Raw genomic sequence first — 16,654 nt, forward strand, 5'->3', positions numbered from 1 at the left:
GAAGTCACACAATTATCTAATTACTTTCATCGAGGCTGCAGTAAAGACTCTGGAGGAAGGTGTGGGAGGGTGCTGGTGGTAGGCGGGCTGGGGCTGGGGGGACCGTCAGCCGTAGGGCGACTTCTCGTAATTTGGAAATAACGTCTACACCTAAGAGTTGCATATTTTTCCACAAAGCTGGACACGAGCAGAATAACTCCCGAACTGCTCCTCACTCCTCGCTGCACGTTTGTGATTGGTTCTTGTCTTCCCTTCCACGCTGTGAAATGCAGGTCCACGGAATCGTCCGGCGCTCCAGTTCGTTCAACACGGGCCGGATTGAACACCTGTATAAGAACCCCCAGGCGCATATCGAAGGAAGTAAGTCGTTCTCTCCAGACTCTGTGTAACTTCCTGTTAGCGCTAAGGTATTTTCAAATGTCATTTTTCTCACAGCCTCACGTCGCACGTATTTACCCACAGTTACCTGCATTGAATGCTGTCTGCACGCTTTGCGAACCCTGCCCTGGGCCTCAGGGTCACCTTGGTTAGGCTGTGGCAGGGGTTCCGGGCAGGACGTGCTGCCCAGGAGCCCAGAGCAGACCTGCCTCTGATCCCCCTTCTCCCCATGTCCCTGTCCCCGCCAGTGAGGTCAAGTTAAGCAGTCTTTGTACAGACTTGATTTTTCAAATAGTCTGTGAAGACAGGTCCAAAAACGGATGGCAGTCAAGGTCATTGTTGGTATCTGCGGCTGTCACTTCCGTTAATAAAACTGCCTGCGTGTAGCTGTGCTGCTGGCACAACACGGTCGTGGCGATTTCTCGTTTATCTTTCCAGCACTTGCTGAGGTTGTGACCGAGACCTTTTTATAGATAGTGGCAGAGAGAGGCTGTGACTTTATCAGGGCCACACCCCTCGTGAAAGACAGAGCTGGGACGAGGACACTGGCTTTTAGCTCCAGGCTCAGCCTGCTTCGCTCATCCAGGTCTCCAGCGGGCAGGGCTGACCCCGGCAGCTTGTAAACCATAAGTGAGCTGGTACTCACCTCTGGACCCCGAGTGCTTGAAGGTTCGGGCCACTTGTACAGGTCGATGACCTCCTGTTGTCCCGAGTAACGCTTTCCAGCATAGTATCTCAGTCATTCAGTGACGCCTCCTTGAACACTGTTACCGCTTTGTGCAGAGTGCAGAGCCGCGTGACCATTGGATCTAGACGTAGAGCAGGATCACGTGGAAATAATGAGAGTGTCCAGTCAGCAAGCCGCCCGTCTGCCTGTGTCACCTTCTGACACTGATGACGCCCGTGGGAGGACCTGTGTAGGCTGAGGGTTGGAAGAGGCTAGTTGTCCTGTAATCAGCTGTGTCCTGCGTCAGGCATTTCGTGGGTGGCTGAGAACCCATGTTTACGAAGGACCTAAAAATCGCTGGGTGCGAGTATCTGAGTAGAGCCATCCTCTCTGCTGTCGGTGCCACGGACTTCTTGAGAGAATGCACACTATTTCCACGTTTTCTTTCTCTGACCCTCACTCTTATGTAACATGTCTTATCACCTAGGAGTGATAAAGCATGTTCACTGTGTAGCATCTGCCATGGTATTATGTCTTTTAAAAAAGTTCATCTGAGTTTTTACAAGTTCTTTATAGATGTGGGCGATGGATGTGAATTTCGTTCTACCGTTTAGTTTCTTTAAAAGTGTCCGTCATAGCCTGCTACCCTGGTTTTCAGACTTTCAGAATATGCATTCCAATTTTGATATTTTAAAAAAATGGGCAGCTGTTGCTTCCTTGTGTCTGACGGTGTGTTTTTGAATCCTGAAGACATGAAGCTGCACTATGGTGATCTCACCGACAGCACCTGCCTTGTGAAGATCATCAATGAGGTGAAGCCCACAGAGATCTACAACCTGGGGGCCCAGAGCCACGTCAAGGTCAGCCGCCCGCGTCGCTCTGCTTCCTCTGCTGTTCCTGGGCTGTTCTGGGGTCTGCTTCTGCCTGTGGCTTCTTGGGACAACAACACAGCCACCACACCCAGTCCTCGAGTCTCACTGTCGATGTTAGTTTGGGTATTAATGAATCCTAGTAGAAATGCCGATACATTTTTAAAAAGTGCATTCTCTGTTATTGAAAATCTTAATTGCTAACATCAAAACAGCAGTATTCATTCTGGGGGGTTGATCTTAGAGTCACGGACCCCACCTGAATGTATTTTCTGCCGTTTCAAACCACATTGTGAATGCAGTGTTTTGTTAAAATATTAAGTCAATGAAACTTCTATTCTAATATTAATTTTTGGTAGTGATTATATTACTGGCTGAGAAAAAAAGATCTTTGAGTCCCAATATGTTAAATTTAATGGAATTAGCTTTTTATTGTAAGTAGTCGGTTATTGGAAGAAAAGCTGTTTCTAGCCTCTTGTCTCCTCAGTGTGACGCAGGGCATGTGATTCGTTGCCCTTTATCCAGATTCTCTGGTAGTCTGTCTGCCTCTCCTGCAGCTTTTCAGTAAACCTGAGAAGCCAATCCCCAGGGCTCTAGCAGTGCGCTCAGTCCGAGGGTTTGTTGCTGTACCCTTGTGCTAACACAGTGAGTGGAATTTGAAGCCAGGGATGATATGAGTTGTGTTTGGATACTTACTCCATCAGGATAGTTAGTGGAGCTTAGAAATAAAAACAGATAACTCTAACTTAAAACAGCTCCCACCCCCCCAAAAAAGGTCCAGAAAAATCTGTCGGCATTTTTTAGCTGTTTAATGAAGAATTCGGCAGTCTTACCTCAGAAGGGATCTGGAGTGATCTGCTGCTCCTCCGTACCCCAGCCCCGGGCAGAGTGGAGCCTCACGCCCGTGTGTAAAGTTGCCAGCAGGTGGAATGAGCAGCCGTGGAGCGCAGGGGGCGCGGCGAAGGGCTGAGCCTGCGTACGTGGCGGCGGCCAGGTCTCCAGCCTGAGCGTGAGCCGCACGCGCACTTCGCTCCCACGCGAGCCGTGGCCGCGGCCCCCTGCAGTCGGCAGCCTGCTCTCATCTGTCTGTGCTGTCTCAGGAGCAGCTCTTCCTCTCTTAGCCTCTGAACACTGTTCTGGACCTGGACCCGGACCCGAGCCCTGGGCTGGAGAAGGGGTCAGGGCCTCCAGGTCAGAGCGGAGCTGTTTTTGCCAGTGATTCTAATGTAATTTCCACCAAAAGGGTGTCCATGCCTCCTCTGCCCTGAGAGGTTGCCCTCCTGCCCACGGAGAAGCAGTAGCCCTCAGCCCGCTGGAGGCCGTCGGTGCCCCTTCCCCGTGACCGCCACCCCGCCGCACGCCGTGCCCCAGATAAAACGGAGTGTTTGGGAACGAGTGCTCTGTGATTCGCTTTCCTTCGGATTAGCCCGTTTCCCTTGTGGTGGACAGTGGGGTTATCACCTCTGCCAGTCGTAACTGGCGTGGGTCGAAGACGCAGGAAGGTTATAAAGGTTTGTTTATGGGGGCAAGTCCCTGTTACTCTGGTATTAGATAAGCCAGTCTTTCCCTCTTTCCCTCTTTCCGGTTCAGAAAGTCTGACACGCTTGGCTTCCTCTAAGTGCCCTTAGTGTCTGTGCCGTGAGCGCAGAAGGCACGGGGGGCTGAGCTGATTCCCTCTGCGTTGCTCTGTGTGTGAAGTTTACCTGCTTTTCTTCCGTTTTGCTTTTTCTCCTGAAGGCCAGTTAATTGGCAGAAATGGTGCTTGTTAGTTGTGCACTTTGGCTTGTGAGACTGTTTGCCCGCAACAATATCGGTGTGCGTGGTGGAGTGGGGGCCTGGGGATGTGTAAAACCCACCTCTGGGGGGGCTCCGCTCTCTCAGGGGTGACCTGTGACCAGTGACAGGGCTGGCGCTGGTGTCTGTGAGCCTGCAGAGACAGGGGAGCAAGGGCATCAGGCTGAGGAGCTGGGGCACGGTGTCGAGGAGGAGATTCAGGAAGGAAGTTTCCAGATGTCCCGATTGGGAACTGGTGGTTGAAACAGAGGTCCTAACACGAGGCCAAGAGTGAGAGGCAAGAAGACTGGGAACATTCTGCAGCACGATGCACGTTCTGGACTAGTGAGCAGAGAGTCTGGGGGAGAAATGGGAGGCGGGGTCACTGGGAGGCTGGGCTGGGCTTGGGCACCTGTCCACTTTTGAACAGGAGAGAAGTAGATTTAGAGAGGAGTCTAGAGGTGAGGCTTCAGGGGAGATGGGAAGCTGCTGGGGGAAGAAGGAGGCAGGGGTGAGTGTGAGGAGGACGGAACAGTAGGCCTGACCCCTCCGCAGGCGATACGCAGATGAGGAGGAGGGACCACGGGGCTGTTGGAGTTGGCTGGGGACGTCAGGGGCTCCCTCCTGGGTTCGCTGTGCCGCAGCACCTGCGGGACACTCAGGTGGAGTAAATCGGGGCATTTAAAACATGCTGTGGGGCTTGGGGGAGATTTGGGGTTCAGGGATGTGAGTTCAGCTCTGGGTTCTTGAGATGGCAAAGAGCAGTGGACAGAAGACTGACCCTCGGGGGCACGGGTGCATTTAGAGTTGAGGGAGTCGTCGCGGAGGACGGGACAGTGGGCGATGGAGAGGCAGGAGGGGGTGTCGGGGGCGTGAGGCCCACGTAGAGGTCAGTGGCCCCTGCAGTTAGGTTGGGGAGGACCTGTGACTTCTAGAAAAAGCATTCCAGGGACAGGACGGAAGAGCCAGCCAGAGGCAGGGGGTCTGGAGGTTGGGGGTTGTGCGGGCAGCAACGCTGGAAGTCCCTGGGCCAGGGGAGCGGGAGCTTGACGGTGAGGCGCCCCTCAGCACCCGCTGCGGCTGCCGGGCCTCCCCCAGGTTTCCCGTGTGTGAGTGTCCGGGGGAGCCCCGAGCACCCGAGGCTGGGGTGTGTCCCGGTGGTGCTGCTTCTGGTCTGGGGCGCCACGTTGAGAACCCCTGCTCCGATGTGTCGGGCTCCTCCGTCTGTCCGTGTGCAACACGTGCCCTAGATTCCTTCTTCATAGGCCTTCTTCCTTCCATGCGTCAGCTGTTGAATTCGATATAAAATCGTCCTGTTCCCTGGCAGCTAAGGACGATGTGAGCTTCTAAGGTCCTCCACATTCAGTCTTTTTCTGAGCCACATGTGGTCCAGGAGAACGGAGACTTCTTGGGGACTCCTGGTGTCTTAGAGGAACAGTGTGAGCACAGCCCACTGTCAGTGTCTTTTGAAAACCCATTTCCACGCCAGTGCTTCTTCTGTGATCTAACGTCAGACTGACTCTTAGTCATGGAAAGAGTGGGTGTGGGGAGGGGCTGGCCTGGTGGCAGCTGGTGATGACAGACTGTGGTGGCTGGGGACGTGGCTTTGCCCCCACCGACCACTCCAAGGCTCTGTGCTGGGCTTGGGCCGTCTGCCTGTCCTTCCAGCAGCTTCTTTTGGGTTAGGAAGGAAAATACATGTTTTCTTCCTTACAAGTAATTTCTCTGTATTAATCAACTTTCTAGGATTTGTTGTATTTGTAGATGATAGTTTTTAAGCACAAGTTCTTTCTGACATGGGGTGTTTGTAAGAAGTTAATTAGAATACATTCTGAGTGTTTGGTTTGGAGCTCTGTAGAAAGGAGGCTCTAATATTAGCACACTTTGTGTTGCATCTTGAATCCGTGACTTGTAGACGGAGCGTTGTTTGTGTTGGCTTCTGCTTACACAGAATAACATCTTCTATCGCTCTCACTTCCAGTTAATTTGATGTGGGCTATGGTATGCTAAAAGTAAGGAAAATAAAATAATAGGAAGTTGGTCTGGTTTCCTGTAGGAAACCAATGAAGATGAAATTGGTTCTTGGAATAAACCCACAGCAGTCTGGGAAATACTGACTGAAGACATTTTTCTGAATCATAAACAGAAAAATTATGAGTCATGAAGTGCAGGTCATTCAGAGGCTGATTTGATCTTATGTAGGAGAAAGTGAGCGATGACTGAAATGTACTAGTTATTAAAAGCAGTTAAGCCTAGCCTGCTGACATCACCCGAGCAGGAACAAGTTAGCCCCCGCGCCGTCAGCCCTGCTTGTTTTCGTGGGGATGTGTGTTAGGAGCCTGCTTTATTGTTCTTTTAAAGTTTTGTACCGTGTAAATAATAGTTTTTCAGCACTTTCTGCCTTAAATTCCTTATCTGTTCACCATTAGTCACTGTCCTGGTTTTGGATGTTTCCACCATTCGTCACAGCTTCTTTGGGAACCTGACTTCATTCTCGAAGTCACACTGCTGGACTAGACCCTTCTGCAGTGACTCTCGCCCGGTGTTACCCTTCTGTTTCACAGTGTTGTGCTGAGAAATAATTTAATATGACTTTCATTTTACGAGTGGAGTTTCCTGCTCAAAGGCACACCTTTGGTTACTGGCCAGGCCTTGAGACTTTATATTTGACAGTTTAGAGACCATCCGAGAAAATGATTATCTCTGTTAGTAATGATTCTTACGTAATTACCTCACTTCACGTCCCGTCTCTCCCCGGATACGCAGGCTTCCCCTTAAGCTTACTCTTCCCCTCATGTCTTCAGTGGAGACAGAACATCATCTCTTTTGACTTCGAGATGCTTTCAGATCCCTCCTCAGGGGTGAAGACCATTATTACAACGTCTTCCTTGACTTTCTCTCATTCGAATTGAATGACTCTGTCCATGTCTCTCTGATTATCTTTATTATTTCCTTTTCAACTCTCCGTAAGTCATTTGTTTGCTGTTTCCTGACAGCTAGGAGGCCTACGTGCCCAGAAGGTAGCCTGGGGCGCGGCCCGCGGAGAGGGAGCAGGATTTCCTTGTCCAGCCATGTGGGACCGGCGAGCAGATCTGAACTCGGGGCACAGGGGCCGAGTCTCAGTTGTCCTCCGGGCGGGACGTCCGGCCTGGGAAGCCAGGCAGGAAGCAGAGCTGACTGGGAGCCAGGACGCTGGAGCCTGGCTGGCCGAGTCAGCCTCCCTCCGAGCCAGGGGAGGCGGGAGGGCCAGTGCAGGGGGTGGAACGGGCGGCCCTGGGGAGGGACGGAGCAAGCAGGTTAGGCTCCTGAGGGGAAGAACTTCGTCTCCAGTGGTCCCGACCCCACATCACCTCCCGCTCTGCTGGGCTGCGCTGGCAGGGAGGGGACGGGGCCCTGGGGAGCTGCACGGTCAGGGCAGGTGCCTGGCTGGACGTCTGCTGGGTGCCTGACTAAGCCAGCTCTGAACAAGACAGGGTGCACGTCCAGGAGGGTCAGGGCGGCCTGGTGAAAAGCCGGGGCAAACTGCGCAGCGGAGGGCTCTCCTGCGCCTTTGCTCATTCATGGGTTTTGGGCCCTGGGGGCCTGACAGGGAGGTGGGAGGGAGAGGACAGTGAGGAGTAGCAGGGGCACTGCTGCTGGGAAGGGGGCTGTCGCTGTCAGGACACCCCCGGACGTGGGGGGTTGGGCCCACACCCGCCGCGTTGCAGGTCCCCAGCCCGTCAGGCCAGTGTCCCGGCCACCTCACGCCTTTCACCAGGCCTGTCCGGCTCCCGCTGCACCGATGGTGATGAGAGTTGGAGTTGACGGCTGTCACGGGGCGGGGAGGGGGGGGCTGTCCTGAGACCCTGCCATACGCGCGCAAGTTCTCCCGGGGGCCCCCAGGACGCGTTCTTAAGCTTCGGCTCCAGACCGGCCCCGAGCGTGTCTCTGGCTTCAGCTCAGACCCACCCGCCGCCGGGAAGTGAGCACCCACCTCGGCGGGGGTCCAAGGCCGTGCAGAGGGCTACACTCTTGCTAGGTCTTGGCTGCCTCCTTCCCTCACCTGCCCCCAAGCTTCGCTCAGATGTCAGCGTCTCGGCCAGGCCTCCTGACCCTCCTGTTGGCCGGGGAGTTCCCCGGGGGGCCGGCCTGTCCTGCAGGAGGAGGCTGGCCTGCGGGGTGGGGGAGCAGTGGGAGGGTGGGACGAGCCATGTGGCACTGTGTCCCCCCCCGTCCTGTCCCGGGAGCGCTCAGCTCCTCGTGCGGCTCAGTGGGTGTCCGGAGAGGAGGACGCCAGGTGGGCCGCCGGCTCCGGTGCCCCGCGCGGGGCCTGCCCTTGGCCCTGCTCCGACTGGAACCGTGTGCAGAGGGGCTTTCCTCATTCGGAGGCCTGGAGTTCCTGCCGCGGAAACGTCACTGGTGACGACATGTCATGGGAGGGAAGTGATGTTTGGACCCTTTGTGTTTTATTAAATTGGCCGTGGAATTCCGAGGCGGAGGAGACCTTGGCGATGAGCCAGCTCGAGCCTGTGTCACAAAGTGCCGCCGGGACGGCGCGTCTGGCCCCACCGCGGTCCCAGGGGCCGGGCATCACTGCGCTGAGAGGCGAGGACAGCCAGGACCCACCGCGCTGGTCGCTTCCCCCCGCACCACACGTGCAGCAGGTTTGAGTGAAAAACACTGCTTTTCCTCGCGGAGGGAACTGGTTATAATGATCACCATATGAGTAGTGTTTGCGTAGCTGGGAAGATGCCCAAGTACAGCCATCAAGGTGCGATGTCAGCACAGAAGAGATACGAGAGTAGAGTCAGTGTGGAGGGAAAGGGGCACCGCAGGGCTGGTCAGCAGGAACAGTCACAGTCTTCCTGGTTTGGAGACTTCAGCTCAGCTCAGCTCAGTATCTGCGTTGAGTGCCTGTGCGTGCTGTGCCTGAGTTTCCCTGAAAGCCGTGGGAGGCTGATGGTATTTGCTACTCACGGAATCAGAAGAATCAGCAGCTTGATAACCAGAAAGAGTAATCTGTTCCTATTAATGGACTTATTTTTTGAAGAAATTGCCAATTAACCTGTTTTCTAAGATTTAAAAATAAATACTTCTGGTTTAATTCTGCAGAGACATTTTGGTCCACATTTTGATACACACAAATTACAGCGCTGCCCTGGGTCTCTGAGGATGACTTAGTCTTCTTCGTAGATTACAAATTAATACAGGCTCATACATTTTATGAGATTTAAGATTAATGCTTACATTTTCATATGTAATTTTTACATGTGCTCAGAGCAACATAAAATCACTCTAGTTTGCAAGAAAAGTATTAACATTGGAATTGTGAAGGTCCCTAGTGGGCAGAGGGCTTCCGCTGTGAAGAGCGGTGAGGGAGACTCTGAGGACGTGAGTATCGCAGGAGTGTGTCTGCATGCAGACCTGACGTCCACGCACACTGTAGTGTGTTGTCTCTGGAGGAATTAGCTCCCTTCTCGGGGAAGTGAGGAAGGTGAGTGGATGGATGGATGCTGGATGCTTTCTCCCTCCACAGGCCTGTGGCCTCGGTGACGACAAACCTCTGTGCTCAAGTGAGCCTGCTCTTTTACTTACTCTGTTCTCCCGTCTTCATTCCTTTCTGATCAGCCCCGCTGTCTGTCGCCTGGGCGGCCCCCGTGACATTCAATAATTTGATAACCGCTTTGGTTTGTTACAAGGTGAAGTTGCAGTATAAGAAGCCTTTTTCACTGTATAATTTAATGGCTGTGCTTGTCCTAAACTCCACTCCCGTAAGTGGTTAATCAGGGTAGCATTTTTTATCTTACGTTCACGAGGGCAGCTCGGGGCCGTACTCTGCTGGTGGGTCCCCTTGTGTCATCTGGCTCAAATTCTCCTTGGAAGCCTGTTATGGATTTGAGCAATTGAATTCAAATCTAAAACCACTTAAATAGTCCTTTATAGTCCATTAAGAGTTTATATGAGAGAGAAAACTCTATGAAAGTTCTCTCCTCCCTGTTCAAACAGGTTGTTCTGTTTTATTAGATCGAGGTGGTATTGTAATTTTGATAACAGCTAATAATGTTGGGAATTTCTCTTATAATTAGTGGACCACACAAAGGTATGTTTGTTGGGCTTTGTCGTCTTAATTCACTTGAAATAGAGACTGGGTTACTACGGAAAGTCCAAAGTATTGTTTCAGCTTTGCAACAGTTTAGGTAAAATTAATGCAGATAGCTAAATGAACACGTGTCTCTTAACGTCAATTTCTGGATACATCTGTAAACACAAAGGGTGAACAAACAGTAAGTCAGTGAAGGTACCGTGGGTGAAGCTTTTTGGTTTGGACTTTTAACGGTGAATGGGAAACTGTTTTTGGATTCCCAATCAGATCAGAATGCATAATGTGCGCACATTGAGCTCTAGACATAAATAATGCCTTGTTTAATACCACAGATAATATATTTGCCCCCTTACCCCTCCGGCCCACACAGAACTTGTGTGTAAATTCAAGAATTTAAACTTAACTGCCGCTCCTTTAAAACCCCAAATAGAGCTTGGTATCAAGTAAGATTTCTACGTTATCCTCTTAGTACAAATGGAGTTTGTAGAATTCTCTTTGTTAAAGTCGGATCCTTGAAGTTGGTGCAATAAGATAAAATGAAACCTTTCCTGTTTCAAAGAAATTTAACGTGTGACATCTTTTTTGTGTATTTCTACTGTAAATCATGAATTAGATACCTTAACAGTGCCAGCAAGAAATAAATTAATATGAAAATTTGTTTAATTTGGATTTCCATGTTTTGAAAAATACCTGGCATCAAAGATTAGTAGGTTTCATTATGTTACTCCTGGTAATATTCACATGACGTGTATGTTGCCTGGGGATGTTAGTTTAAACGTCATTCGTGATGAAGTCAAATGTGCTTTATTTGTAAGTAACTGTTTAGAAAGGCTTGGTTTGGCTCATTAAGCTACGTTAAGTTCGTCATTAGAATTGCTCGGGCCGAGCGTTCCTTGGAAGTGTTGAGTTTTAGGTGATGAGCTGCGCTTGCACGTGTGGCAATGATAATGTCGATGATGGAGCTGGGCTGTTCTCCGAGGCCGGCCTGCTGGTAGCCGCCGCACAGTTCAGGGTGGTGGGGGGGCAAGTCGACGGAGGGAGGCAGCCGTGGCCAGCTTTCCGCTGCGTCAGACTTGTCAGGGTGGAAGTTCTTCGTGCGTCTCCTTCCCGCACCCACCCGTGCGTTTTACTGATGCCAGTTATTTTAACAGTAAAAATTCTCCTAGAAGTCAGTAGTGTTGACAAAATAAACCTTTAGGGAGCATTCTTGAGGACTTGTAACGCATCTTTAGTCCTGATTGGAAATTCCAATCTTTACTTTTACTGTGTGAATTAATTGTTAAGTGGTTTGTTTTGCTTAAGGGTCTTATGTGGCTCACCCTGGAGTGATCTTCTTCTTTGTGTGTTTTTTTGACACTGACATTTGTCAGGACAGCTCAGAGCCAGCGTATCAGCCTCCAGGAAGCCCGGGAGGCGCTCTCGGGCTCGAACTGACTTCTCTCTTCCCTGGAAAAGAATTGTTGAGTGTCTGACAGTGATTAGGTGATTATTGGATCACAGCATTTGAGTTACTGGTAATTGAAATAATATGAGCGGTACTTTTTTATCTGGTTTCTATGCACTCACTTTACCTTAAACGCTACGAGAGCGATCATTTCATTGCATCGTTTGGCAAGATACTTAGATTGCAATTTTGCAAAATTAATTAATTTTATTTAAGTGACTTAAAACTTCAACTTTTCTTGTTACCATTTCTCTTTCTTTCCTTCTTTCTTTCTTTCTTTCTTTCTTTCTTTTTCTTTCTTTTATATTTCAACCACTTCTTTTTCAATCATAACCCTGAAGAAGTGGCCGTATTAGCTAAAATCTGTCAACAACAACAATGGAAAAAACTGTTGGTTTGGGTTTATGTTAAATGATGCATGTTCGGTGCTCTTTCAGTTTTAGGACGCTGCTTCATGGGGAAATAAATAGAAATTCCTGGTAAGCGTCTGCATTTTTGTGGGGAAGCAAATTATTCTTGAAGCTTCCCTTGTCATCCATCTACATTAGCGAGAGGTGGTTCTGGGAGGGGGGACTTGCTGGGGCAGGAGGCGTGCTGTGCTTGGCTGTGCACATAGATGGCAGCAGAGAGTCACAGACGGCGGGAGCCAGCTTGTGGTCCGAAGGAAAGATGAGCGGGGTACAAACTGACTTGCCCCGCGTGGTGCCTGTGTCCGCAGTCAAACAGTGAGAAAGAAAGCCACCGTTGATAACACCCGAGCTAGGAGAGAAGAAGGCTGTGAGGAGCTAGAGTGTACTGAGCTTCTGGACAAGTCCCAGGGGGGAAGGCTCACTCTCTTAAGGTATGTCCCCCTCTCCTGTAAGACGGTGGAAATCAGCTAGGATAACACGCAGGTCAAAATGAAGAGACAGGGAAGGGCTGGGGAGGGGAGAGGGAGGGGAGGGGAATCCGGACAACGGGCTGCAGCGGGAGGGGCGGCCCGCTGCCCGCGTGCTGTGCTGTGGAGCTTGGCCTGCACGTCTCCTCCTCAGTTAAGCAAGTTACAAAGAGGAAATGTCAGTCCACGAACCAGGCAAACATTCCAGGGGAACATTTGCTCAAATGTCAGCGTTTCAGAAAACAGAACTGCAGTCTGTTATGGTCTGGTCCCCACGCTGGATTTGCTGTTAAACATGCAAGTTCAAATGTGTTTCTTCAGAATGCGCTCGCAATTAACAAGTCATTTTGCGTCTTAATGAGCATTCCTCCGTGATGACATAATCACTGCAAAAGGTGACAGTCATCAGTACAATTAATATTTAATATGTGTCTGCTTCTGAGAACCTTTCTGTGGCTACCCACAAATTTCCAAGGTAGTTTTCAAGTTTCAGAATTGAATGTGGTGAAATCACAGACTTGAGGATCGAATGAAGTAAAATCGTGTTAATTAGAAATGTGACATGGAAGCAAGTTACAAAAAAGCGGTGTGTCGCGTGCCCTGAACCAGCGAATCCTGTCAGTGTCCCTCCCCGTGCGCTTGGCCGGCCCCTCCGTAGCTCCGAGTCGCCATGGCTGTGCTCAGGAAGACGGCTCCCTACCCTGCACTTTCCTCTGCTCTGATCTCGGGCGATTTAGTACCACAGGCCAACCTCTGTGTCACAGAGTCCCTTCCACAGTGTGTGTAACCACTTGCTCAAACAGCGTCTGGCAAGTCTCTCTTGTGACAGCAACTTATTTCTCACATAATTATTTTTTTTAGTAAATTTGATATCTTAACAACCCCTTCCCTCATTTCTGGGTTCAAAAAAATAACACTTACTGTAATTTATTTCTCCTCCCTTACGAAGGCTTACTTGACAGCGAGTCTCCGTCCCTCTCCTGAGGCAGTGGGGGGGGGGGCATACGGTGGCCGGGCCGACAGGCCTCGCTGCTGTCGGGAGGAAGCCGGAGGTGGATCCCGGCTGCCGCTCATCGCTTACTAGTGATACGTGCTTATGCCCTGTCCCACATCCGTGGACATGGAAGATACACGCTTACGCAGTATGTTGTTTTTCTGTTTCAAGCCATCTGTGTGTGGACTTCAGATGCACACAGATGAGTTCGTGTGACTCTCACTGTTTCGTGCTGTGGGCTGTGTGAACACAAGAAGTGAGACAAATGTAAACTCATCAAAATTTGAATTGGATTCTAAACGTGTAATTCTTTTATTATTTTCTGGGCTTTCAGTTTAGTTAATTACATGGATTTTTTTTAGAAGATAAACTCTTACCATCACACAGTTCTTAAAATCAAAGTCTGTTGTTTGAATGGGTGGCAGTTACATGTCAATTTCTTTATAAATTATTGTCAAAGTAGCAAATGTATTTGTTTCAGATTTAGGTCTGAATGTACATGATTTGTTTTAGATTAACACGTGCTGTTTGAGAACAACTGTTAGCCAGAATGTAGTGTGTTTTGAAGGTGACATTATACTTTTTCTTTTATGCTTTCTGTCTCTCTTCGGGCCATCATTGAGCTTAGACCGTGTGCTTTTTCTTAGTGGGATAGTACCATGCAGATTATTTGTGTGACCTTTCACTGCAGCAGTTTTCCAAAAAAAGGGCAATATTGCAACACCACTTCCTCCAGCTTCTTGGTTTCAAAGAATCGTGCCTGAAGTAGGCAAATCTAACAGAAGGACATTGTTTTAAAACTTTTTCTTTTAACCAGTGTATTGGTTTTCTTAATATTAGCACTGGCACATTAGTGTTCTGTGATAAAACGTTTAAAATATTTTACATAGGTAGATAAATATAGAATAATTAAAACATTTTCAATTTGTTTACAGCCTTTTAAATGGATTTTAGAAGGGATGCCCTTAATAAATAATTTTTGATGCACTTTTAAGCTAGAAAATCAGATTTTATGTAGCTATAGAGGTCTTTCAAATTTTTATTGGCAGCTTATAACCGATTGTAATTTGTGGTGGCTTTACATTTGTAAAATGAATCTTACAAAATCTTGGCTATTTGAAAATTTGCTGGTAGCTTATGTAGTGCTTGTCTTGAATATTGCTTTTCTTTGTGTTAACTTCCATGTAATTAATTTGGTAGCAGTCTAGTTGATCAGTAAAAGGGGGCACACCTGATTGTTTAGGAGTATACCCTCGAAATATTTGTGCTTTTAATTCTTAGCTTTTCATCCTCACTATGCCCAAGTTGTGCTTTTTAAAAAAACCTGATAAAAATGTTGAATATGCAGATATTTTTAAATTCTTCAAATTGATAGACAAGAGAGACTTATAACCCCAAAGCATAGTTTCTCAGGTGACCATTGCTTTTCATGGAGTGTTAATCATCAGTGGAAAAATGGATTAATGTCATATAAATGCCCTGAAGTTCAGTTTTGGCTCCAAATCGATCCTTTTAAACATTCCTTTCTTCTTTTCCACAGGCTGCGTCTCTGTTTTGGGGCCGAGCACTCGAGCTCGTAATGTGTTCTTTGAGGAGGAACTTCCCATAGGCCTGACGTGCCCTCGCGCGGGGAGAGGCGCGCGTCCCTGGTGCCGTCTCTGCCCTCCTCTGCGCTACTCTCTCTCTCAGTTTCTCCTGGAGGGTCCGCTGGCGGGGCTGCACATTGTCCCTGCGCAGCTCTGCTGGCACAGGATCAGAGGCTAATCCGTGAAACACAGTTTAAAAACTCTCCAAGGTGTGAAATATTAGCTTGTCATTTTTTCTCGAGTTTTCTCTTTTGACAAGATTTGTTGAATTTTCTTCTTTTTTCCATATGTTTTCTGCCGTGCTAATTCTGAAGGAATTTATAGATGTATCATTTGGGAAAAGATGTATTTTAACTGACAACATAAATATCCCAGTTACACAGTTATCTGGTCAGAGATTTTAAATCACAAACTAGTGAGAATTTGTTCTTTATAATGTAGCATAAATTACATTTAATGTTTTCAGTAAAAACTTTTCAGTGAAAGTTTGACATGAACACTGTCACTTTTTTTTTAAAAGAAACCTTAATATCAGCTTATACGCTCATGAAATATTTAATAGAAACATTGCAGGGTAATTTTATCTTCTTTCATAATAGAAGTTTACGAAGCGTTTTGACTCGCCTTGCTCATTTTCCTACGAAGACCAGTGCAGTTGAGAACTTGCAGTGGCGTCGGTCCTCATGCTGAGTTAGGCTTCTGTGTGTGGAGCACCAGCGACGAGGTACAGGGGCGGGAGGCTCACCTTCACTTCCGAGGGCCCGGTACTTTCTCCGCGTGACCCGAACTCCAGCTGTTAGCCCATGACGTCCGCGTCGTGTTCCAATCACAGGTTTGTCTGAGGTTTTTTCAGTGTTAGCTGTGTGACCTGATGCTGTTTGCAGCATCACGACCTCTCACTGCTGTGGGCTCTGCTGCTGTCGTTTTCTGTTTATTTGCAATCCTCCGTCTGTGTTCAACTGAAGACACATGTTTGTTGCCACCTGCCAGACCCCTTACTGAATAATCTGTACTTTATTTAACTTGTGTTGTGACCGTAGACCTTTATGAGCAGAGCTTCATAAAATTAAATCGTTTGTTGTTTGTACAGATACGTTAGTGAAACATCGCATAATGATGAAAACATTGATTGTCGGAACATTTAAGACATTAAGAAGGGAGGGTAGCTCGGTGTTAGAGTGCGTGCCTAGCATGCACGAGGTCCTGAATTCAACCCCCAGTGCCTCCGTTAAAAATAATAATAATAAATAAATGAGCCTCGCTACCTCCCACCACTAAAAAAAAGAAAAAAAAATTAAAGACATTAAAAAGACACATTTAAACATCACTAATGTCTGAAAATTTGTAAGTTGTTTGTCTTTTAGAAGTTTATGATAAATCTGAAAGATAACCATAGTTTAGTATGTTGAAAATTAATAGGTATGTATTTATTTAACCCAGTTTCAATTATTTAATTATTCTATGATTTAGGCCTCATTGGTCTTACGCCTGTGATCAATATACTGAAATGTAAAACATTCTCAGTACTAGCACAGGGTGTTTTTTCTTTATGAGGAGAAATAAAAGGAATTAGACTAGCCAGAGTCTTTTTAGTCATGTAGAGCAAAACTTCTGAGTTGAGCATATAGCTTCTCTGGACCTCAGTTTTCTCATCTGTAAAATGGGGGTATGAGGCTTTGTGAAGTAAGGGTTAGGTTAAATGCTCTCTAAGATCTCTTTCAACCCTAACATTCTGTAATTTTATGATTTGTTTTAGCAGTCGTGTTATGCTTATCAATATAAATTACATCTTGTCTAATGTAATGCTTATCAATATAAATTACATCTTGTCTAATGTAAACGTTAAGTGTTAATAAAAACTAAGGATGAAAAGTTCAAACAATCTCTTTTAAAAACCATACTTTTGGGGAAGAATCAATGGACAGATTTTAGTGTATAGTGATTTTCTCAAGAAATGTGTGAAATCCTCTTTTAGAGCAGACTT

At 48.0% G+C, this 16,654-nt stretch overlaps 1 protein-coding gene across 6 annotated transcripts in view; it reads left to right on the top strand.

Annotated features, from left to right (window-relative positions):
- The window catches only part of GMDS (GDP-mannose 4,6-dehydratase), a 449,816-nt gene that overhangs the window by 106,862 nt on the left and 326,300 nt on the right, over window positions 1–16,654 (top strand). For all 6 annotated transcript variants that reach the window (XM_072945793.1, XM_072945790.1, XM_072945787.1 and 3 more), the window contains exons 3-4: window positions 273–360; window positions 1,796–1,905. In XM_072945793.1, coding sequence (XP_072801894.1) covers window positions 273–360; window positions 1,796–1,905 — 198 coding nt within the window. The remainder of the gene's footprint in view (window positions 1–272; window positions 361–1,795; window positions 1,906–16,654) is intronic.

The sequence above is a fragment of the Vicugna pacos genome, chromosome 20, assembly GCF_048564905.1.
Source record: "Vicugna pacos chromosome 20, VicPac4, whole genome shotgun sequence".
In the NCBI taxonomy this organism is placed as follows: domain Eukaryota; kingdom Metazoa; phylum Chordata; class Mammalia; order Artiodactyla; family Camelidae; genus Vicugna; species Vicugna pacos.